The sequence below is a fragment of the Pseudopodoces humilis genome, chromosome 1 (assembly GCF_049639895.1).
Source record: "Pseudopodoces humilis isolate 2021_Gansu_Grassland_sample_001 chromosome 1, ASM4963989v1, whole genome shotgun sequence".
NCBI lineage: Eukaryota > Metazoa > Chordata > Aves > Passeriformes > Paridae > Pseudopodoces > Pseudopodoces humilis.
The window spans coordinates 148,188,986-148,211,785 of NC_142200.1; the positions used below are offsets into that span (position 1 = coordinate 148,188,986).

Sequence of the window (22,800 nt, forward strand, 5' to 3'; positions counted from 1 at the left end):
TTCCTTGCATTAGGGTTTGAGGAATTTAAATTCATGGCAGGGGAAGGGTCAGGAAATCATAATGAATTTCCATCAGAGCTCTTACACACCCAGACCTGGGAGATCATCAGGGTCCAAGCTGTTGGGAGGGTGTGACAAAACAGATCAGACTTTTTGGTGGTCCCAGTCTCTGGAGAACAGGTGTTGTGGCTTGTCATTGATACAGAAGCAAATCTGTGAGTCCCTGTTGGTGACAGCAGCTGTGATTTTGCTTGGCCATTTCAGCCAGTATCAAACATTCACTGGCACTACTGGCAATTTAAGCATTACCTGACTGTCCCCTGGTGAGAAGAGCAGAGAGGATGAGGATGGGCTGAGCTGTAGACATCAGGTGCTCATGCTTGGGGATCCCAAATCTTCACATGCAGCACTCCCATGCCCTCACAGATTTGATAGCTCTCTTCCTGCACACGAACAGGGTCAGTTTTGTGGTTGGTGCACAAGCAAATCAAGCTGATACTCCTGCTTCTTACTGCCATCATATCACAGCAGGAGCATGGAGAGGCACGAGCTTTCCCAAGGTGAGGAGGAACAAGACAATCCAACCCACCCAAGAAGACACTGTGGCAATGCTGGTTTGAAGCTAAACTTGTGCTTAATAATTTGGCTGGATCCAGGCCAGAGGTGCAGGAAAGAAATTTCCAGTAAGGAGAAACCTCTAGGAAGAACCAAACCCTAGAGGAAGCTCAGGGTGAGGTTTGTGCTTCCTATTTCAGTCTAAAAAAAACCCTGTCCCAGGAGGGGGTGAGTTTCAGTAACATCCAGAGTGTCTCCCACACACTCACACCAAACATTCGATTTCTTTGTATCCAGCACAGGGGTAATGACAGTAAAGCAGATGGAAACTCCACATGCAGATAGACCGTCAGAACATCCTTCCCTGCAGGTAGCCCAGGGACAGAGCAGCACCACCCTTGGAATGGCTCACAGGAGCAGGGACACATCGAAAGGAGCAGTGGTGGCTGTTGCAGCCAGTTTGACCCCCCAGAGATGACAACAGGGCCTAGGGATTTATCCCGTGGTTATCTGCATGCTCTGTGCCATGGGGTTTGGATGAAGAGCAGGTATTTCTCTCACCATTTTTCCTTGGGGGAAGGCAGGAGCTGGGGCCTGTGCCCTAGGAGCAGGCTGCATGCAGCCACACTATTTCAAAGGCTGAAAAAATGCAGCCCTGTAGAGGAAAGTCAGGTAAAGCTATTTATTAGACTGCCTCAGGCCCTCCTTAGTTTACTGCCAGCCTAAAAATCCCCAAGTGCAGGGAAATCAGCTTGGACCGTGTGTGCACATTGCTGCTGCTCAGCCTGCATTCGGAGGGCGCATCTGTCTGATTTTGCAACCCTTGACGCTTGAAATGAGCTAGGGAAAAGCAGGCAGCCCTTTGGAGAGGGACAGGGGAAAATAAAAAAGGAAAGAAAAACAGAAGGAAACCAAAAGCGCGGGTGGGAGGGAAGGGAAAGGGAGGATTTTGTCTCGGGCAGGCGTCGGAGCCTCTGAGGACTGTCCCCGCCGTCGCCCCGCATTGCGAAAGAGCCTCTGGCTCGGGTGCCCCTCGTTTATCCAAGGGATGCCGGCACGGAAAGCCTGTCCCGGGCGCTGCTCGCAGGGCGCAGCGGGGATGCCGGGGAGCCGGGAGGCCCCGCGCCGGGGCCGGGATGCGGCGGCAGCGGGATCGCAGCGGGGCCGCTGCCATCTAGTGGTACCGGGACCCGGTGTCCTCCCTGCCCCGGCCGAGAGAACCCCCCGAACACAGCCCGGACCCCTCCGACACCCCCCGCCATCCCTCTGCATGCGGGGGAATCGCCTTCGGGTTTGGGGGGTTCCGAGGGGATTCTGCCAGCGGGGCTGGAGCATCTGCCTGGAAAATGCGCCGAGACGTAAATGCGGTGGAGCGTGAATGTTTGCGAGCTGAGGAGCCGCGCCGATCCCAGCAGCCATGCACTCCTGCCTGTGGCTCTCTCCCCCTCCCCTTCCTGCACCTTCTCCTCTCCTTATGCCTCTGCGAAGGGTTTATCCTCCTTTCCCTCCATTAAAAGAAATACCCTGTGGCAGGAGCAGGGCTCTCCCCTCCCCTCCATCCCTTCACGTTGACTGCAGGCTCCCTCCTGCCTCCCATTTTGTGGTCTCGTTGCTCCCCCACTGCTGCTGGTCCCCACGGAAAACGGCGGGAGGGACACAGCCGCGTATCTTCTCTTCCTTCTCGCATGTCTTTAACACCACAGATCTTTCAGGGATGATGACACCTTTCTGTTTCTGTACCTTGAAGTTTGCAACCTGAAAGGGAGGGAGGGGGGGGCGAGGCCTGAACCCCCCTTTCCTTTGTATCTTCCTGTAAATTCCATCATGCAGTAAATCTCCCCTGTTGTGCTGGGAGCTCCCCTCTACATTGGGGGTAACAGTCCCATTTCATACCCAGGGAAGGAAATGGAGATGGCTTTTCAAAGGCCACCCCAGAAGGGGATGGAGTAATGAATGCACTTCCTAGATCCCATCCTGCCCCTTTGGGTCTTTTTGAGGGGTACAGAGCAGAAAACTAACATGGACATATTTAAACAGCCCCCACCATGATGCTTATCAGGTGCAAAGAGGCGCAGAGCTGCAATCAGATTTAAAAGGAGAGGGAAAGCTGGGCCCTGGGTAGTTGTGAGATGTCAGCCAGAGCGATGGTGTGCCCAGGAGCGCCCAAGGGGTGTCAAAGATGATGCCAGCAATGGGTCCTCTTGGCAAACCAGACCAGACAAAGAGATCATCTCTGATGGAGTGGGTCAGAACAGTCTGGCAGCACCCCAGGACCCCAGAGTATGGGGAAGATGGCACAGGCACACTGTGGGTTTGTGCCCACAGGCCCTCCATTGGATGCACAAAGCCCTTCCCACTGAAATTAGCTTGGAGATGAGGTTCAACCAACCCCAGATGTGACCCAGTTCTGGGAATCCAGTTTGCTTATGGTCTCTCATGTCAGCTATGGCTGGGTGCAAAACCCTGCCTGATTTTCCTGCCATCCTGCACTACTTAACAAGGATCCAGCAGGAATCCAAGGATTCCAAATCAACGCTCTCCATCTTCACCAGCAACATGACAAAAGGGCCATTCAGGGTTTCCTTGTGTTCTCCCCACTCACTCACCTCTAACCTTGCTCCAAAAATGTGTTCACACTCCTTTTTCCTTCCCTTTTTTCCTCTTCTTTTATTGCTTTGTTCTTTTATCTAAAAAAACCCAAACCCAACACAACTTTAGAAGTTCAAGTTGACTGTACAACCCAAACCTTGAGCCAGCCCAGAGCATGGGCGGACAAACACATCGTGAAGGATTTGTTCACAAGGACAGGTCTTGCTCCATAGGTGTTCTCAGCCAGATGCTTCTTGAAGTCCTTTGTGTGAAGTGCTGCATCCACAGTTAGCTGGGAATGGGGCAGGGAGGGGATCTTTTTGGCCCTTGTGTTGAGGTTGCCGCTTACCAGCTGGTGACAGTGCTGGAACTGGTCCCAGGCATGTTTTTTTTTTTTCCAAGGAGAGGCGTTGCTGGGGTCAGCACCCTGTGCAAGGCAGGATTTCATCCAGGGGAAAAGGCTCAAGGCACCAGTCTGGCCCATCTCAATCCTGCAGTGTGCTGCCCTGGGGACCAAGCCTCTGCCACTGAGGAGGGGAGGAAACCTTCTAGGAGGAGGAAAAAGAGATTTTTGAGAAATGCTGCTACTTGGTATGGATACCTTCAAGTGTAGCATAGGAGAACAGAGCTGCCTCTGGTCACTGGGGTTTTCCATCTCAGGGTTCTGACCATGTTTCCTCTACCATCCCAGCTGGCTGGGATTCCTCATTCCTCCACATTAGCCAGTTCCTTCCGAGGCTGATTCCACAATCTTCACATCTTAACTCCATGACAAGCTAGAAGGGGACGGCAGAGCCAGTCCTTACACTTTTATCAGCACAGGATTAATTAAAAAAAAAAAAAAATCAGAAATAGAAAACAGCTCGGCATTAACCTCATGCTACAGCAATTTCCAAGCAGGTACGCCAGCGAAATAAAAACAGCAATTTGCAGCTAAATAAAAATAACAGTTAAGCATTTGAAACACAAATGCACCATTCAGGAGCAGCAGATAAATATTCAGACGCGTTCATTAGGAGGTTGAGGCTGTCTCTCAAATAAACAGACAGGTACAAAATAGCAGCCTGAATACTCCAATTACGCCAACATTGCATCAGTGCCGATGCTCCCGGCTCCGAGAGTGGGAGGGGGAGAAGGAGATAGGGTGAGGAGGAGGAGGGCAGTGGGGAAAGCATGTGTGGGAAATGCATTTATTATTATTATTGCTTTTTTTTAAAATTTGCCTTAAATTTTGTTTTATGTAACTGCTGTTTGGATTCTCTTCCAGAGAGGGTTTAACTCCCGGGGATGGGAAGTTCTCTTGCGGTACCATGCTCATCACAGCTCCTCTGCCTGACTTGGGCTTGCTTGGCCTGGCTCCCAGGGAAGACCCCCCACACTGGGAAAAGCAGGACTTGGCCTCCTGCCCACGGCCCTAAACCCACCCTGCACAGCCCCGGGGCAGCGAGGCACGGCCGTGGATCAGCGCAAAGCAAAACAGCGCCGAGCCCAAAAGCTACAAAGCCTTTGGAGCTCAAGTACTGCAGCTGACTGGAAAAACAACACGCTGCCCCCAGCCCCCCACCATCCCCTTCGCTCCTGCGAGTCCCTGCCCCAAGGCCGGGACACCTATGGGGCTGTGGCTCTGGGACGAGGGGACACTGAGCACAGAGGGTGTGGGTGGTGCTGGTGTGGGTCTGGGGATGCTCAGGGACAGTGGGGTGTCCCCAACCCCAAGGACATTTTGACACATGTCACCTGGGTGGGGACAGGAGCCACCCTGCCTCACACGCACTGCAGGGGGACACAGCATGAGCCCTGGTGTGGGCCTGGGGATGCTCAGGGACAACGGGGTGTCCCCCACCCATGGACGGCGACACTTCTGGGGGTGTCAGGTGTCACCTGAAGGGGAGCAGGTACCACCCTACCCCACGCACCCTACGGGAGGTGCAGTACTCCCACCACACACGAACCCTGCTGTGGGGCTGGCGGTGTGCTCAAGGACCGCGGGGTACCCCCAACCCCAAGGACAGCCACACTTTCGGGGTGACACGTCACCTGAAGGAACCGGGCAGGCGTCACCCTGCCCCACGCACAACTCGGGAGGATGTGGCACTTCCCAGCATACACAAACCCTTGTGTGGTCCGGAGGGGCTGCCCGGGGGTGTCTTTGGTGGTGTCCGGTGTCCCCGGGGGGGGCGTGGGGGTGGCAGGTGCTGCCTCTCCCCGCTCCGGCCGCGCGGGGGCGCGGCGCTCCCCTCACGGGGGCCGCGGGAGCGCGCACCGGCGGCGCTGCGCGTGCGCGGTGCGCGCCCCCTGCCGGCCGCGCGCGCGCGCGCGCGCCCCGTGCCGAATCTGCGGGCAGTGCGGAAAGTGCCGCGCTTCACCCGCGCCGCGCTTTACCCCGGCCGCGATTTCATCATGCGGGGGGCGGGCGCCGCTCCGCCCGCTCCTCCTTCTCCTTCTCCTCCTCCTCATGCCGCTTCCCCGTAGCGTCCTGCCCGCCCTGCTGCGCCGCCTCGCCCGCCCGCTCCGCTCCGCCGCCCCCCCCGCCATGGACGGCCCGCAGGCCGAGGCGCTGCTGGCGCCGCTCCGGAACGCGGTGCGGCAGCAGGTAACGCGCCCCGGCCCGCGCCCCGCCGGAGGGGCTCGGGGGTGTCGCCCGGGGGTCGGGCGGGCTGTGGGAGGTGCCCCCGGGGCCCCTCGGCGGTTGCCTGCCCTGCGGAGGGGTCTTGGCGCATCCCCCCGGGCGCTGCGGCGGCTCCGGCTCCCGGCTCGGAGCGGCCCCCGGCTGTCCCCGTGGGTGTCCCCGGGGTTCCTGCCCAGCGGGTGCGGGGCGGCCCCTCGGGCACAGCTATCGCGTGCGGGTTTCCCCCCTTGGCTCTTTGCCCTCCGGAGCTGCCTGGCAGGGCTGGATCTGTGCGTCAGCCTACCTGGGTGTCCCCTCCCGGGCTGGCTGTGCCCGGGCTGGCGCTCCCCGTGCCCTGCCCTAGGGCCCCTCCTCGTGTCCCTCGTCCCTTCGGGGTCACGCGGTGATGTCCCCTCCGAGCTGAGTTTCGGAGGTAAATGACGTTCTCTGGAGCTGCATATTTGCCTGATGCAGTAAGGGATGGTAGTTCCTTTGCATATTTTCCATTTCATCATTCTCATTAATCTAGGTGGGTGATGTGTCCTTTTGGCTGGGGCTGCATCGCATTCTCATCCCATCTCCCTCCTTTTACCTCTATAACCCTTCGTACCTGAGAAGGATTTGGTTGTCTCTTCGTTTCCTAAATAAACCTTGGCACTCCGGCTGTGTACGGTAATGGATCTTGTGCAGTTCCTTTTCCTCTCTTCACCACCTGCCAGACCTGTGTGTCCCCCATGTGCCTCCTTTAAGTGGCTGAATCCATATTATTCTCCTTAGCTATGCGTGTGTCCCTTGTATTCGCAGATTTGTGCGTGTGTTTCCCCATTAAATGAGTGGATTTATGGCCCTCTAATTATGCCAGCACTTCAGTGAGTTTTTATTATGAATCACTGTACAGCATAATGCCTTGGCAGGAGAGCTGCTTGTAAATAAAGCAATGATCTCTAGAACCAGCCAATTTATTTAGTTTAAAATCCTGGGTGCTGTCATTTGCCTGTGAGTACCAACGCACCCCTTCTTTTCAGGGGTTTAAACTGGGATGTGGGGCACCAAGGGGAAAAAAATAAAATTGTCCAGCTGGGGCCACACATATTGTGTTGTACAACTGGCTGTAGTAATTCCCAGAGATATTCGCACAGGAGGAAAGGGAGGGGATAACAAAGATCGGGGTGGTTGATGCCTCTGGATGCAGGAGTCTGTCTGGCATCTCCAGGAGAAGTGGTTTAATTAAACCTAAGGGACTCAGCCTATGGAGAGGGAGCAGCCTATCTTCCTGCAGCAGTGCCTGATGCAATAAGCTGCCGTGATCCAGGGGTGGATCCCTCCCTGCTCTGCTGGTCTGTGGGACAAAGCTGCAGCAAAATTTGCCACATCGAGTGCTGCTGTGCACTCCTCCTCTTGGGCAGGGCTCAAGATCGGAGCTGTAATTAGATTGAGTCCTGTCAGCAGGCGTAATTATTTGTTTCAGTTGTGTTTGGGTTGTTTTTGTTTTTTTTTTCCCTTCTCCTTGCGTATGTCTGAGCACTCTTACTTATAGGTCAAGACAAAGAGTTGCTGTGTGCTGCTTTTGGATGCTCAGCAGTGAGCAGGGTGAGGGCTCTGTTGAGTCAGCAGGAGCTGCTTTGCTGCTGCCTTGATGTTTTTCCACTGCCGACCCCCCTGGCTCAACAAAGGCAATTTGGATTTCTACTTTAAAAGAAAAAAACACCAGCTCAGATCCCTCCCTCTGCCACGTTTCCCAGGAATGGAAGTTGCAGTCCTCAGCCCCAGAGTGAAACTTTCACGTTTTGGTTTAAGTAGTTAACAGGAAGGAAACAGCAGATTTGTTCTGTTCGTGTAGCTGATGGGGTTAATCCTGACAGGATTCTTATTTTTCCTTCTTCTCCTTGTGTGTGTTTTATTGCAGTCCTTGGAGACTTCCTTTTATTAATAAAATGAGCCTTTGAACCCCTCAGTCTCTGGAGCACTTTTATCTTTTCTAATCTGATTACAGAATGGCAATCTGTGTAGTCTCTTCTCTCTGCTTTCTCAGTTACCTGTAATGTTTATATCAGGAAAGTTCAGAATCTAGGGAGAAAAGTTGGTATTGTGGAAATGTTATATTCTCTGTGGATTATGGGGGCTTTTTCCTTTTTTTTTTTTTTTTTTCTCTTTTTTCCCTCAAGATATGCAAGGTACAAGAAAAATGCTGAACTTGTAGCATCCCATTTTTAGAATATCCCACTTGGGGTGGCTTTGGCATCTCTTTTTTCCTCCCAGCACCTTTGTCCTTCTCAGCAATTCAAGCTAGATCCTGGTTTTGGTGAAGAAGAGTGGACTCAAAGGAAGACTTTTAGTTAACTTATCTCCAGGAGCAAGCTGGTCTTGACAGCTGATGTTCATAAAAGAACCTTTTTTGGGTGTGTAGGGATTGAGCACTTCCCTGGGCTGAAAGGGGAGAATCATCCCCACAGAGTAGAGAGACCTTTGTGGAATTGTAACAAAGTGGTGCTGGTTTGACTCAGGTCAAGATCTCCTGTGAGGCCCACTGCAGAGTTTTGCTGCTCTGAAATATTTGGCTTTGGGTTTTTTTTTTTTAAAGGGCATTTTTTTGTTGTTGCTGTTGACTTTGTTCTATCTCAGAGTTACTGAACTGGTTTTAAAAATAATAACAATTTTTACTCAAAATGCAATGTTTTCTGCGCTTAGATATTGGGCTGCAAATATAGTAAGTGCATCCTCAAAGACAGAAACCAGGAATTAGTGGAAATATGATGTACACAGAGGAATATAATTAACATGGATATTGAATAGCAGCTCTGTGATTTAACAGTTGTGTGGGGTGGTTGAATTTCCCTAATAAAGTCTACTCTGCTAAGTCTTAAAGCGTGTTTCTCTTTCACAGCCTCTGGAGACCTGTGTGCAGGCTGGACAAAAATCTCCTTTTGGATTGTCAGGGGAGCTGGAAGAAAGAGAGGTCTTATCTGTGGAAAAGAATGAATCTATAATGTTATTTTCCCCCTAGGGAGAGTTGGTGAGGAAGCTGAAGGAAGAGAAGGCTCCCCAGGTTGACATAGACAGAGCAGTAGCAGAGCTCAAAGCTCGGAAGAGGGTCCTAGAAGCAAAGGTGAGTCTGGAAATTAAATTCTGAGCTCCACAGTTTTGTCTGAAAAGCCTTGAAATCTCTTCTTAATTATTTATTGCAGGTTTGGTCTAGACAGTTCTAGACTGAATCACTTCGGAAGTAGTTTTTGCTGGTTTCCAACTAGTGGCAATTTCATTCTTTACTTTTTACACTAACTTCTGTTAGCATTAAATCAGTGTGGAAACAAATACATTCAGGCTGCTCAGTAATCAAAGCTGAAATTGAGTGTATATTCACTAACCTTTGTTTGCTGTATAGATTTTTTGTGTGCTGTGAGAGCACATGCTGTTAACTGGGGTGAATTTTCAGATACTCTGTGCATTGAAATTCCCTGAACTGTCATAGAATGAGTTTATTTAGAAATCACCCATTTTGCTACAGTAACAAAGTTTTTGTAAATGTTTCAAATGACTTGCAGTTCTCCTCAGCCTTAGAGGTGAAATTGCGTTCCCTTTTAAATGCAGCCATGCTCTGAAAAGTCTTTGTGCAAATTAAATGATGGAATTTGAAGTTTGTTGTCTTTAGATCAATAAAAAGAAAAATACGCTTTCTTATCCTGTGAGCTTTCCTCCCCTTCCCAGACTGAAACAACAGAAAGAAACTCTTGAAGCTTAAAAACAATCAGTTGTGCAGATTCATCCAGGTTCTTTCTAATTTCTATTTCATGTAAACATAGTTGTAGTTGTGCCTGGGTGGTACACTTGAAAATAAACAAATTAATGAATAAATACACTTCTTACAGCTGCCTGACTGTGAGAATGTGAGTTCACCTGAACTGAAACCCATTGACCTTGTTTGTCCTAAAGGGTCACGTGGGATGAACAGGTGCTGCTCTCTGCCAGGTCTGGCCTTGTGGCTGCCTTTTTACATACACTGAACCAAGAAAATGTCATTTTTACTGAGTATTCAGCATAGGGACTGGGCTTTGAAACCATTGCATGAAACCTGCATTGATAGCTAGGTCATCCTGGAGGAAATATTGTCTAGATGTTTTCCAAGTTTTGTGTGCCAACCCTCAGGAGCTTGGGGGGATGTCACCAGGCAGGTGAGGGGTCCTGGAGTCCCTGTGGGTGTCACCAGGCAGGTGAGGGATCCTGGCATCCCTGTGGGTGTCACCAGGCAGGTGAGGGGTCCTGGCATCCCTGTGGGTGTCACCAGGCAGGTTTGGAGTTCTGATATCCCTGTGAGCCCCACCTCTGTGTTGGAGGGTGCCTGTAGGATGCAGCGGAGAGGTTTCTTAGCACTTACACAATTTGTGTGGGCTGTCAGTGCAAGGGTGACCTTGCAAACGCAGCATCTGCCCTTGGGAGTGCAGCACTCCAGTACTGGGAGTGTTTCTGTCCTGGTGCTGTTCCCAGCAAGGATCAGAATCCCTTCCACCTTTTGGGGAAGGCAGCAGTGGTGTTTTTCAGGCCGCTGTGGTTCCTGCTTGAAGATGTCAGAGCATCTCTGGATTTGAAGCTTTGAGCAGGGTGGAGTAGTTGAGTACACAGAGTACAGTGCTTTTAAAATTAGACCACGTTTATTTGTTGATGATAGAAAAGGGGAAGTTTGAAATAAATGGACACACAATACTTCTTGTTACCCAAAGGCTTTTCAAATTGATAGTCTGAGACACTTAGGAGGATCTGAATTTATTGAACTTCTGGATTTAACTCTGCCTTAATTATCAAAACAGCTTCTTTGAAGGAAATCTTTGAAGTCTGTTGACCTCGCTAATGGATTAGATTGCAAAAATCACAGGTTTTCAGATAAAATAGTGAATCTGCTCTTAAACATTTTCACAGTATCTTGTCAGGGCATTAAGGCACTCCTGAGTTTTCTGAGTGCAGACCTAAATTTTACAAATAGATTTTCCTTGCACAAGTACCTAAAATTATTCCTTTGGCAGAGCATGAGGATGATGGTGCTTGTAATCTTCACAGTCAAAATTCTTTCATGTGAGGAACACCTTACTGAAAGGTTTATGTATGCCAAGAATTAGATACGTGCAGTCTGAGATGCTCACTTGAAGCTCTTTTCATAGTCAGGAGAGGGAAGAAGGTCAGAACTGCTTTGGAAATTTGCATTTTTTTACAGGGATTGTGAGGAAAGCTGAGGATAACTTGCTCAGGGAAAGTTAGGTCATGAGTCCATCTCAAGTGTCTGAAATGCTGGATTCAGACAAGGATGTTCATAATTGAGCACTTGAATCTCAGTGGGAAGATTCTTCTTTGGAAAATAAGGATGTTGACAGGATACCTCTTCTTCAAAGTGGTCTTTGCAGACTTTTGACTCTGGTGGGTGAAGAGGATTTCTCCTCCTGCCAGAATCAGGAGCTATTAACTGCTTTTGTTTTGCCTGACTTACAGGAGCTGGCCTTACAGCCCAAAGATGACATCGTGGACAGAGCTAAGATGGAAGACACTCTCAAAAGAAGGTTTTTCTATGACCAAGCCTTTTCTATTTATGGAGGTATGGGTTTGAAGAAATGTAGATTTCAATCCCTTTAATATTCTGGTCTTTCTAGCTGGGTGAAATGCTGCACTCTAGCAATGTTATATTAATGTGGCATACAAGATTATTTTTTAAAAGTTTGCTTTAAACTTTCCTGCTTGAGTCTGTAAGCCTTTCAAGAATTCTCCCTTCTTGAAGTGTTTGGGTTGGAATGGGGCTCAGTTTTTGTCTTGTGCTCTCTGAATGGAGATGTGGGCTCCAGGATGCATGTCCTGAGCATTACATTGGTAGAAGATGGCTTCTGTGCTGAGGATAGGGTGTTTGGGGCTTAAGGAGATCATCAGCTTATTTATTATTTATAACCATTCATCTCTACCTGAGCTTCTCTTGGCAAATTAATCACAGAATATTCTGAGCTGGAAGGGACCCACAAGGATCATGGAGTCCAGCTCTTAAGTGAATGGCCCACAAGGGGACCAACAGTGCTTCAACTCACTGTGAACTTCAGAACCTGTTCCCTCAGTGAACTTTTCCAATGAACCTTATGGCACAGGTGAATAAATGTGGCTGTTAAACCTCTTCAGATGGCTGATATGAGCAGCACAGTGTCTCTATCATTACTGCTCTTTCACCTTAGATGCTAAATTAAGTACTTTGAGTTGTTTTATTGGCTTTTTGTTAATCTTTGCAGCTACATTGGTGATTTGCAGATATGTGTTATCTATTACTGACAATAGCACTGCTTCAGGTGGTGCATGATCACTTCTGTATTTGGACTCCTCCTTCACATAGATTGCTCCCACAAAACTTTCCACAAAACAGAGTCCATTGTGTCCATTGGTGGAGGGAATGTCATTTTTAGGGTTGTTGGTTGCAGGAGTTTGTCTGTTTCAGATTCTGTCACTAACTGATGCCTCAGTACTCTGCAGCTGAACTGTGCTTCATGCTCATAAAAGGAAACCAACTGATGGAAATGCTGAGAAGGGAGGACATCTCCTCCAAACAGTGCAGCTTTGTACAATCTCACACTTCTTTTTTACCTTTTCCTCTTCTCAGGAGTCAGTGGTCTGTATGACTTTGGGCCTGTTGGGTGTGCTTTGAAGAACAACATCATCCAAGCATGGAGACATCACTTTATTCAGGAAGAGCAAATCCTGGAGATTGACTGCACCATGCTCACACCTGAGCCAGTTCTAAAGTAAATGTGGGATTGTTTTTTTTTTTTTTTTGTTGGTTTTGTTTTGTTTTGTTTTTTTACCTGCAGCATTTGATTTCTGGTCATAGGTGCTTTTTTTAGTGTTCTGTAAAATTACCCACAGGGATCTTGAGTCTGGGTCACCTAATTTCATACCATAATTAGGTACCACTGCACAGGTCAGTGTGAAAAGCTGTTGTTTCATAAGTCAGGGAAAGCAGTGGCACTCACATTTGAGAGTTCAAAGCCTCCTATCAGTCCCATTAGGTAAGAAATTGTCATTATTCCTTTTTCTAAAAGATCAAGAAGACAAGAAAAAGGGCAGAAGCTTTCATGCAGCTGAGATATAAAATACTGGGAATATCTCCACCTGAATTAGTGCTTACTCCTCACTACTGCAGCTGTGTCTAGTTTTGATCACAATGCAGTTCCTGAATGCATTAAGTGTCCTCTTTGTGACACATTTTAAGATTTAGATGTATTGATGCTTCCCAGAGATCATATTTTCTGAGGGGTGATGCTGCTTAACGTGAACTCTGTAATCTGAAGCAGGAGTGAGCCTGCAATTTTTGAAGGATTTTACTTTGATAAAGGTCTGTCCACTGGGATCACACAGACCTGGGGCTGTCTGGTGGCAGCTGTCACATTCCTTGTTGTCTGTCACCTCTTCTAGGACTTCTGGCCATGTAGACAAGTTTGCTGACTTCATGGTGAAAGATGTGAAGAACGGGGAATGTTTTCGTGCCGATCATCTCTTAAAAGGTTTGATTTTGTTCCAAGCTAGGTGGGCCTGGGGATTTCCTGCAGTGGTGCAAGCACTGGGAAAGAGAATCTTTCTCAAGGAAAGCCTGCTGGTGTAGCCAGTCTTTCATACTTGTGTTTGCAGCTAATTAATTACACCATACCAAAAATCTTGTAGGTTCTGTTAGTGTCTTAAATGAGGTTCAGGATCTCTGGTGAAAACACTATTTTGTCCCTTTTTATAAAATCCAGTGTCATCAGGCTGTGAAAGATTACTAAGATAGTACTAAGTCAAGGATTCCCTATATAACAAGATTCCATACAGGAATAATAATAAGTACACTAGTAATTTTAACCAGCACTAAACCCACATTATTCAATACATTTATCAAAAAACTCAAATCAGCAAACCTAAACCACCACATGTACTCCACTGCATTCTGATCTTAGTTTTCTTGAATTTCAGTTGCTTTTTTAAGTACTGAGAAACAATTTATTGATGCTCTGATGGGTCAGAGTATGTTTTTCCTGTGAGAGGTCAATTATGTGGCAGTGGGTGACTTTAATGTGCACCTTAGAAATAGACCTCAGGCATTTCTTTGATTTGCAAAGTCCTCACACTTCTTCCTGGTTATTAAAATTTGTTTGGAAAAACAAACCAAGAAGGTCACACAAAGGAATCTCAGAAATAAGAAGCCTGTTTGAAAACTTTCTCATGTACAGCTCCACTGTGAATGGAAGGATTGTTCCATTCTGCTTAAGTGAGTTGTGCTCTCTGGTTTTTGAGCCTTTTCCTTGAAATTCAAGTATGCAGAACAATCTATATTGGCATTAAAGCATTTTTCATGATTTTCATCAAGAATTTTTTTTTGTCCAAAAAAAACCCTCAAAAGAAACCCATCCAACCTCTGCCTCCTTTGGTGAGCAGCCTCATCAACAAGCATGTCCCTGTGTTCTGCAGCCCCTCCCTGTGAGCAGCCACCTGCTGTTACTGCCAAACGGAGCTGTTACTGACTAAAAAGTCAAATTGCTTTTTTCAAACAGGAGTGGGAAGTCCTGGCATCACTGTGTGCCTTTGTGTGTCAGGGAGGATGTTGTGCTGTAACGTGGAATGCAGTCCAGCCCCACGGTACCAGCTCTGTACCTGCCTCTGTGAATAAAACCAGCCTTGCTGCTTGGGATCAGATATTTCATTTCTAGTCTGTGTAATAGAAATCAAGAAGAGGGCTACAAAGCCATTGCTTGAGTTTAGAGAAATAATATTGGAGAGGAACTGGATAAGAATGTGTTGTTTTTCCTGTGGCATACCAGTACAGTGATCTGGAGGTCAGCACTGCCCTGAGGCCATGACTGGAATTACCCTGGTGGACACTGTCAGGACAAGTTGTGGACATGACTAAACTCATGCTGGGGGATCCTTCTGAGTTGTTTTATGCTGGGGTCAGTGGTGGAATTGGACTATAAACTCATGACCAACTTTTCTTACAGCTCACCTGCAGAAACTGATGTCTGACAAGAAGTGCACGGCAGAGAAAAAGGCAGAAATGGAAAATGTTCTAACACAGGTGGGTGCTGCTTCGGGGAAAGGGGTGTGTGATAGACTCCAGAGGCAGTCATCCTTTTCTGTTCCTGAAGGATCTCAGAAGTCTTTACCCCAGAGAGCCTCTCAAACACTGAAAATTTAATTGTTACTAAATACTCTGAGCTTGCTGGTGAATCACATCTCCCTCACTGTTTTGGAGAGTTGCTGCTATTATGTTAATGAATCTCTTGAGTGTTGGGTTGAGAGGGCTGAAGCTCAGTCTTGGAAATGGTCTGTTCTGTTTCACTTCATACCCTGGCAGAAAGCTTTTACATTTGTCAGTCCCTTCTGTGGGATTGTCATACAAAGCAGCAGAGATGGATCACAAATTTTGTCAGGGCTTTTTTTTTGAGTCAGCTTAGCACTCATTTGCTTTGTTCTGAAATTTTCTTGGCTTTGAGGCACTGGGGATTTGTTCCTCTGTCTCTGGCACCCCACAAATATTTTTCCTGTGTTTACCATGGGAATAGTTGGTGCTCAGGCTGACATTCCTGAACAACTGTACAAATGTTTGCCTTTATTTTTTTTGTTTTATTTTATTTTTAATGTTTGTTCTCATGACTTCTAGGATAAATGCTTCCAAAGTCATGCATTGAACAAATGTTTCCTTCCAGAAACTCTTTTTGTCAATGTTTTGCATCACTGAGCAGCTGTCACTAGGTTTTCCACACTACAACACAGAACTTTCACCATCTTTTAGGGAAACTTCTCTATTAATAAAGTATTTTTATATCCTGTTTTTGGATTTTTTCCCTGGTAAATAAAAGATCATGACAACTAGAAATGCAGAACAGCTCTGAAAGGGCATCTGATGCATAGCTTGAATACTGTGTTTCAATCAGCAGAAGAAAGAGAAAGGAGTGCAAACAAAACCCTGCAGAAATTTTAGCTTTCTTCTCTCTCATTGCTGTATTTTTTTTTTTGCTCCCAGCACAGACCTCCCCATGTTTTAGCTGGATCTGTTCAAAAGAATCTGTTCTGGTGGGTGGTGGTGCAGTCCCAGTGATTTTTTCTTGTGCTTTACACCCACTCTTAAGCTCAGACTTCCTGTGGTATGATAAATCCCAGACCTATTACTAAAATGGGTTTGCAAATGTGCAAAGTGTATTCTTGTATCACTAGTTCAAACTTCAGCTTGCTTGAAAATTCAGGTTAGAAAGGAATATTTTGGGCAGGTGATTCAGAGCTGTGGATCACACTCAGTAAAAGATAAAGAGGACATTCATTCCTGTTATCTTGTCTAGTAATTAAAATAATTCTCCTGTGTTTTGATATTAGTTGGACAATTATGGCCAGCAAGAGCTTGCAGATCTCTTTGTGAACTACAATGTGAAGTCTCCTGTCACTGGGAATGACCTGTCCCCTCCTGTTTCTTTCAATCTGATGTTCAAGACCTCCATTGGGCCTGGAGGAAACATGCCTGGGTAGGTGCTAATTTCATCCTGCTCACACTCTCCTTGCTTTAGAGATTATTTGGAATAAAAATGAAATCTCTGGAGTAGCCTTGCCTTGCATGTCAGTCCCAGCCTCCTGTAGCATTCCTTGGAGTCTGGGGAAAGGCAGGAGAAAGAAGGAGCTGTTGGAGAATCATGAAAATACTTAAAGCACCCATAATACAGAACCAGCTGTGCCCTTGCTGGTTGGAATAGTTTCCATAAAGCCAGTTTATGCTGGTCTCCAACTGTCAGTGACTTCATGGCTGTAGAAAAGCTACTTCAGGATACCTGTTTGAGGAAGGAGGTGAAGTTTTTTCTCCTTCAGTCTATTGCTTAATTTTTTTTTTTTTTTTGGTCTGGAATTAAAAGTCTCAAGAGAAAAATTTTCACCTGTAAATTTTGTAGCAACTTTGGCTTTCTCCCTGCTTTCCCACCCTGAAATCTTCCTAATTTTTCCTTTCCCCATCTCCTTTCAGCTATCTGAGGCCAGAAACTGCACAGGGAATATTCCTCAACTTCAAACGTCTGCTGGAGTTTAACCAAGGCAAATTGCCTTTTGCTGCTGCCCAGATTGGAAATTCCTTCAGGAATGAGATCTCACCCCGCTCCGGCCTTATCAGAGTGAGGTACTGCCAACATCCTCTTTCAGCAGGGAGCATCTTCCTTTTGTTCCAGGGTTTGTGCAGGGTTTTACTTTAGTGCTGTCTCCCAGAGGAATTCTGATTATGTGCTTGATGAGACTCACAGTTTAGATTTTAAGTACAGAATTCCAAGATTGGCTTGTGAGAAGTAGAATCTCTGAAATTGTTGTATTAGAAGCTCAGTTTCACTGACAGAATTTGGCTTCCATCATAGCCTAAAAGGGTCATGTCAAAGGTAGCTGTGTTCTCTACAGGACTTGCTTGTTTAATTATGTTTGTGCAATTTTTGAAACTGAAATCAAAACGTGATTGACCTTGCAGCAATATTTCCTTGTCTCAGTCCTGCAGATTATGCAGTTCTACAACTTGCTCCAGAGAGGAAGTTGGGAGATTTCCTGACTCAGGACCAGTGTTTGTGTCGCAAGATCAGACAAGCTGGAAAGCTCAGGGTTATTGGAAATTATTTTCAGTTCTGTCTTTGGATAAAAGTGATTATTGCCTTTCACTAGGGATAATCTCTGTATTTAAACTGATCTATCCTAGTTGGAAGTCTCTTCCATACAATTTGGAACAAGAGCTCCCATGCACAGGCAGAGTACGTGTTGTAAACGTGGTAATTGATTATTTTGTGGTACCATAAATATCACTGAGAGGCCGTAGCTTCTTTAGCACAGAGGGAACTCAGGAATTTCCTCAATCTTCCTGTTCTGTTTTGCTCATCTGGAAATGAGAACTTCTCTCATGGAAATAATTTTCAGTCAAATATAAATGTTATGCTTGTGGCACATATATTGGAGACTGTTATTATGCAATCACAGCAAATTACACCCTGATGGCTGTGATTTACAGTTAATGATTACCTAGAGCTTTTTTAAAGGTTCTTGATAATGAGCTAATTCAGTGGAAAGTGATTTCAAGCAAGAAGGCTCAGAATCAATCTCTGAGTAAAGATATATTAAAGACAAGTTCTTAAAACAGAATTCATGCCATTGCTGTGTGCTGCAGTATCATTATCTTCAGGAAATTATTACCTCACCTGCTTATTTTTGGCACCTCTGACATGAGTTAAAGCTAGTGATTTAATCATCAGACCCTGTAAAGAGCAACTGCTTTTAATATGGGCATCACAGAAGTCTGGAAAAACTCTAGAGAACTTCTGGAAGTACTTCTAAAGATGGTGTTCTCTGCTCTGATTCACAGTGGTGTTAACCATGGCCTGGAGAGCTCTAGATGAATATGTAGAAAGTTTTGTTAGGAATTTAAAAATGAAAATAAATCCAGTGATGAGACTAGTTCATGTTCTAGTCTGCACATTGTCCTGTCTGGGTCTGCATATGATTTTAAATTACCAGCTTGCTATGAGAAGCACAATGGTTTATTAGGATCTAACACATAAAAATTTTAATGTGTGTACATTTGTTTTCACTAGGGAGTTCACCATGGCAGAAATTGAGCACTTTGTGGACCCCAGTGAGAAAAACCACCCCAAGTTTCAGAACGTGGCAGATCTCAACATCCTCCTGTACTCGGCCAAGGCCCAGGTCAGCGGGCAGTCTGCGCACGTCATGCGGCTGGGAGACGCTGTCCAGCAGGTAACCTTCCTCCCACAGCACACCGAGCTTGCTCCCTGCAGCATTGCTCTATAGGCCAAGTTACAAACTGGCTTTTTAAAACTGGGCCTCTGAGTGATGTGTATGTCCAGTCCCCTGTTGGTCTGAGCACACGTAGTGCAGTTGAAATATTCCGAATCCAGGACTGAGGGCATGGATCAGCTCCCTGTGCTGGGCTTACACAAAGTTTGTGTTGTGTTGGTCCCAGGTTTATGAGTAGATTCTCTTCAGTGAATCAGTGAGACTGAGATCTGGGCCTTGCTACCAGAAGAGTGCAGGTGGTAGCAAGGAGTGCTGGGGTCGGGGTTGGAAGGTAAACTTCACACTTAGCTAGTGAAGAGGGACAATAAGGAATATTAATACAAGCAGTATCTGGGAATCTCATATCCAGCTGCTGACCCCCATGAGTATGTGGCTTCAGTAATTAGATAAATCACTACCTGATTCGTCTAATTATGAATGGGTTGATTTACCAACCTCCTCCACCCCATTTCCTCCAACCCTCAAATGAAAAAAAATAATAAAAAAACCACCAAAACACTGCCTTTAAAAAACATAAACAAAGCAAAAAGCCCCAAAAACAAGAGCCAAAATAAAAAAAGAGAACACCACCCCTCTGTTGTATTGCAGCTGTGAACTGTAGGGTGCAGCTGTTGTAAGGCCAGTGACTGCACTGCTGCATACAGTGGGGTATTTACAAGTAGGTGATCCTCAGAGCCAGTGGGTGATGAGTCCTGCAGTGACAGTATCTCGCTGTTTGGGTCAGATGGAGATGATGCCAGTGGCAGGAGGTGAATCTCAAGAAATGTAACAGCTTCAGAGGAGACAGAACTTAACCACAAGTTCTATCTGTAACATGTCAGGTTGCCTGCAGAAGTTCAACAAATCATGACTTTGCTTCCTTAGGAATTCATGTGGGTGTTTTCTTCCTGCTTTTTCTCCCTGCAGGGTGTGATCAATAACTCGGTTCTCGGTTACTTCATCGGCAGAATCTACCTCTTCCTCACGAAGGTTGGCGTTTCCCCGGAGAAGCTGCGCTTCCGACAGCACATGGAGAATGAGATGGCTCATTATGCCTGTGACTGCTGGGATGCAGAGTCCAAAACCTCCTATGTAAGTGGGCAAAGTGGAAACAGCAAGGGGAACCCCTTGTTTATTTCTGTTTTTTAAAGTTAGGGCTGTGAGTCTGATGCGTCTGGCTGGCTCCATGTTGGTCTGAACACACGTAGTGCAGTTGAAATATTCTGAGTCCAGGACCAAGGGGAGGGTGGGCTCCCTGCACAAAGTTTAGGAGCTGCTCATGCTGCTTTGGTAGGTCCAGGCTCCTTTTCTGGAGCCTAAAGTAGCCTGGGGACACTTCACTGGTCAAATTTCATCTGGAGTTAAAGGAAACTGAGTCCTGGTGCTTTCCAAAGACTGTAACTTCTGCAACAGCAGTGGGGAAGGATTTGTTTTGCTGGAGGTGTTATTCCAGGGCAGATTGCTTCCTGCTTGAATGCTTGCTCTTCCTTTCCCTCTTCGATGCTGTGAGAAATGAGTTCATTCCTGCCAGTTCAGACAGCTGGTGCTGGAAGAAAAATTCCTCCAGGATTTGTTATCATCTTCCTGCTGAGTCATTAAGAGCTTTATCATTCAAACCTTGTTGAATGCCTTTTTTTCCCTCATTTATTGTTGGTTAGATTTAGACTTATCACTAGTGATGTTTTGTTACGGCATGTTAGAGGAATAGCAGCCAGTAAATTTCTACCAAACTTAAGATTAGGGAAGAAACAAACCTCCTGCAGCTCAGATGAGTGATTTGTCTTCATATAGAAAAGACCTGGAGAAGTGACTGAAGGAATGTCTTCCTCTGAATGTCCATAGCTGACTTCCACAAGTTCACAGCCTCTTTCCAGCCAGCCCAAAACTGAACATGTGTGGGCCACACCATGTAAATAAGATTATTCAGCTTTCTTTGCAGGCCTTGTCATGATGGTGAGGACAGTGCTCACAGAGAGGGTGTCCAACAACCTAACCCAGGAGTGAGCACAGCAATCCCAGGGGCATGAAAGGAACACCTTGGGAGCTGGACCATGCTTTGGTTTGTTACTTAACTCTAACCAAAAATGTATCAGCCTACAGCACTCAGTTTTAAGAAGGGAAATGGTCTGAGTAGCTTAAAATCCATTCTATAAATTTACTGCATACAATGGTGTGGGTTAAGGGATTTTAAAGATCCAACCCACCTCCCATGGGCAGGGACACCTTCCACTATCCCAGGTTGGTCCAAGCCCCATCCAGCCTGGCCTTGGACACTTGCAGGGATCCAGGGGCAGCCACAGCTTCTCTGGGCAACCTGTGGCAGGGCCTCACCACCCTCACAGGGAAGAATTTCTTATTAATGTCTAATCTAAACCTGCCATCCTTTGGTTTAAAGCCATTCCCCCTTGTGCTGTCACTCCATGTCTTTGTCCAAAGTCTCCTTCCAGCTACTGAAGCCCCTTTGGGCACTGGAAGAGCCTTCTCTTCTCCAGGTTGAACAATAAACCTGTATTCTGTGTTTTCTGAGAAGCAGCTGTAACAACCTAATGGCTTAATTTCTGTAAAAATCTTCCAAAATACCTTGGAACACCACAATTGTCAAGCACAGGGATTTTTTCTGTTCACACACCTTTTCTGACACCCTGCTATATCACTCCAGCTTGGAAAACCACACAACATCTGTCTGCCTGTGCATCCCACACTGATGTGACAGTGAGTGGGAAGCAGCTGCTGAGCCTTGTCTTACAGGGGATTGTCTGTCAGGAAATCCAGGGGGAGGTTGTATTTGCTGCTTCACCAATCCAGTGTGAACGGTGCTCTGAGATTCCTCCTTGCCACACATGCTGAAATACCGAATTAAGAGCTTCTCTTGCCATGTGATCTGTGTTGTAGCAGCTCCTAAGCCAGGCTTTTGGCCATTCCAGTGTGGCTGATTCCCTGCTGTGTGTCCCATGGCCAAGTGGAGCCCTGGGGACATGATGCCTTGTGTGTCTGTGGCATGTGAGTGATAGGACTGTGTGCTCTGGCCCCAGCCTGAGCTGTTGGCACAGGGCTGTGCTCTGCCAAGCCATGTGGAAAAGCTGGCCCTGAGCACAGGCACTGGGTAGATGACTGATCATTTCCTCTGGAAACAAATGGAATCACTCAAATGAGGGAGCAACTGGTGAGGGAGGGCTGCTTATTGTAACAGAGCTAATTATGTAGAAAAAATAGTCATGGGAGCAGGGAGGGCTTAAGGGTGAATAAACATATTTGATGGTTAAGTGGACAAAAAAGTGAGTTGGTGAAAGCTTCCAGTTTTGTTTTTTCAGGGTTGGATTGAGATCGTTGGCTGTGCTGATCGCTCCTGCTATGACCTTTCCTGCCATGCCCGCGCCACCAAAGTTCCTCTCATAGCTGAGAAGCATCTCAAAGAACCTATATCCTTTCAGAATAAACCTCAGCTCCTTTCAGCTTCTCCTCAAGTGGAAAGGGATTGGACAGGGAGATGTCTTGGAGATCTGCACAGCTGTATTTCAAGTTGCTCCTGTATATTTATCAGGGAAACCTTCAACTACAAGCCAGCATCACTTTGGGAAGTGACCTGGAAAGAACTGAACATTTGTTGCTTTCCTCTCTCAGAGGGAAGTTCCTTCATCCAGTAGTGGAGATGTTTTTGTGTTGTGTAGCAATTAACTTTGACATAATGAAGGAACCAGGCCCTGCTTTCTGTCCTCACTGGCTCCTTAACTGCCTTGTACAGAACAGTCAACATTGTTCAGTTTGAGGCCAATAAGGGAGCCATTGGCAAAGCTTACAAGAAGGATGCCAAGGTGGTGATGGAATACCTTTCCATGTGTGACGAGTGCTACATCAGCGACATGGAGCAGCTGCTCAATGAGAAAGGGTGAGCTGGCTCTGTGTGTGGTACCTTCCTCTGACACCCTGATGTGGCCTCCAAAGGGCTGCTGCATTTATTTGAGCCACCTGAAACCAGTTTCCTTACGAGAGCAGGCTGTGTGGGTCATCTGAGATGTTTGAGTGCTGTCCCTCTCACCAGGCATTGCTGGTCACCCATCAACATATCTCTGGGTGTATGCACATAAATATTTGTTTGTCTGTGTGGGAATGAGCTGCTGGCTTTAGTAGGATCATCCCAGAAGAGAAACTCATCCCAGAGTTCAGTGAAATGGGAATTGTTTGCCATCTTCACCCCTCTGGTTTGAGAGTGAACCAGGACTGACTTAAAACTTTAATAAAATAATTCTGTGACCAGTGGAACA

The 22,800-nt window shown here is 46.8% G+C and overlaps 1 protein-coding gene and 1 long non-coding RNA gene across 2 annotated transcripts in view; one reads left to right on the forward strand and one right to left on the reverse strand.

Annotated features, from left to right (window-relative positions):
• On the reverse strand, positions 1-6,224 carry LOC148185264 (uncharacterized). The gene is made up of 4 exons (XR_015773653.1): positions 6,057-6,224; positions 3,162-3,692; positions 310-443; positions 1-223 (listed from the first exon to the last, which is right to left on the reverse strand). It is a non-coding gene; the product is annotated as an uncharacterized LOC148185264 (long non-coding RNA).
• GARS1 (glycyl-tRNA synthetase 1) overlaps positions 5,522-22,800 on the forward strand; it is a 23,664-nt gene continuing 6,385 nt past the window's right edge. The window contains exons 1-12 of the mRNA XM_005527778.3: positions 5,522-5,737; positions 8,757-8,858; positions 11,228-11,330; positions 12,369-12,510; positions 13,181-13,269; positions 14,737-14,813; positions 16,109-16,254; positions 16,743-16,892; positions 18,337-18,499; positions 19,466-19,630; positions 21,850-21,957; positions 22,279-22,424. Coding sequence (XP_005527835.2) covers positions 5,600-5,737; positions 8,757-8,858; positions 11,228-11,330; positions 12,369-12,510; positions 13,181-13,269; positions 14,737-14,813; positions 16,109-16,254; positions 16,743-16,892; positions 18,337-18,499; positions 19,466-19,630; positions 21,850-21,957; positions 22,279-22,424 — 1,529 coding nt within the window. The 5' untranslated portion in view covers positions 5,522-5,599. The remainder of the gene's footprint in view (positions 5,738-8,756; positions 8,859-11,227; positions 11,331-12,368; positions 12,511-13,180; positions 13,270-14,736; positions 14,814-16,108; positions 16,255-16,742; positions 16,893-18,336; positions 18,500-19,465; positions 19,631-21,849; positions 21,958-22,278; positions 22,425-22,800) is intronic.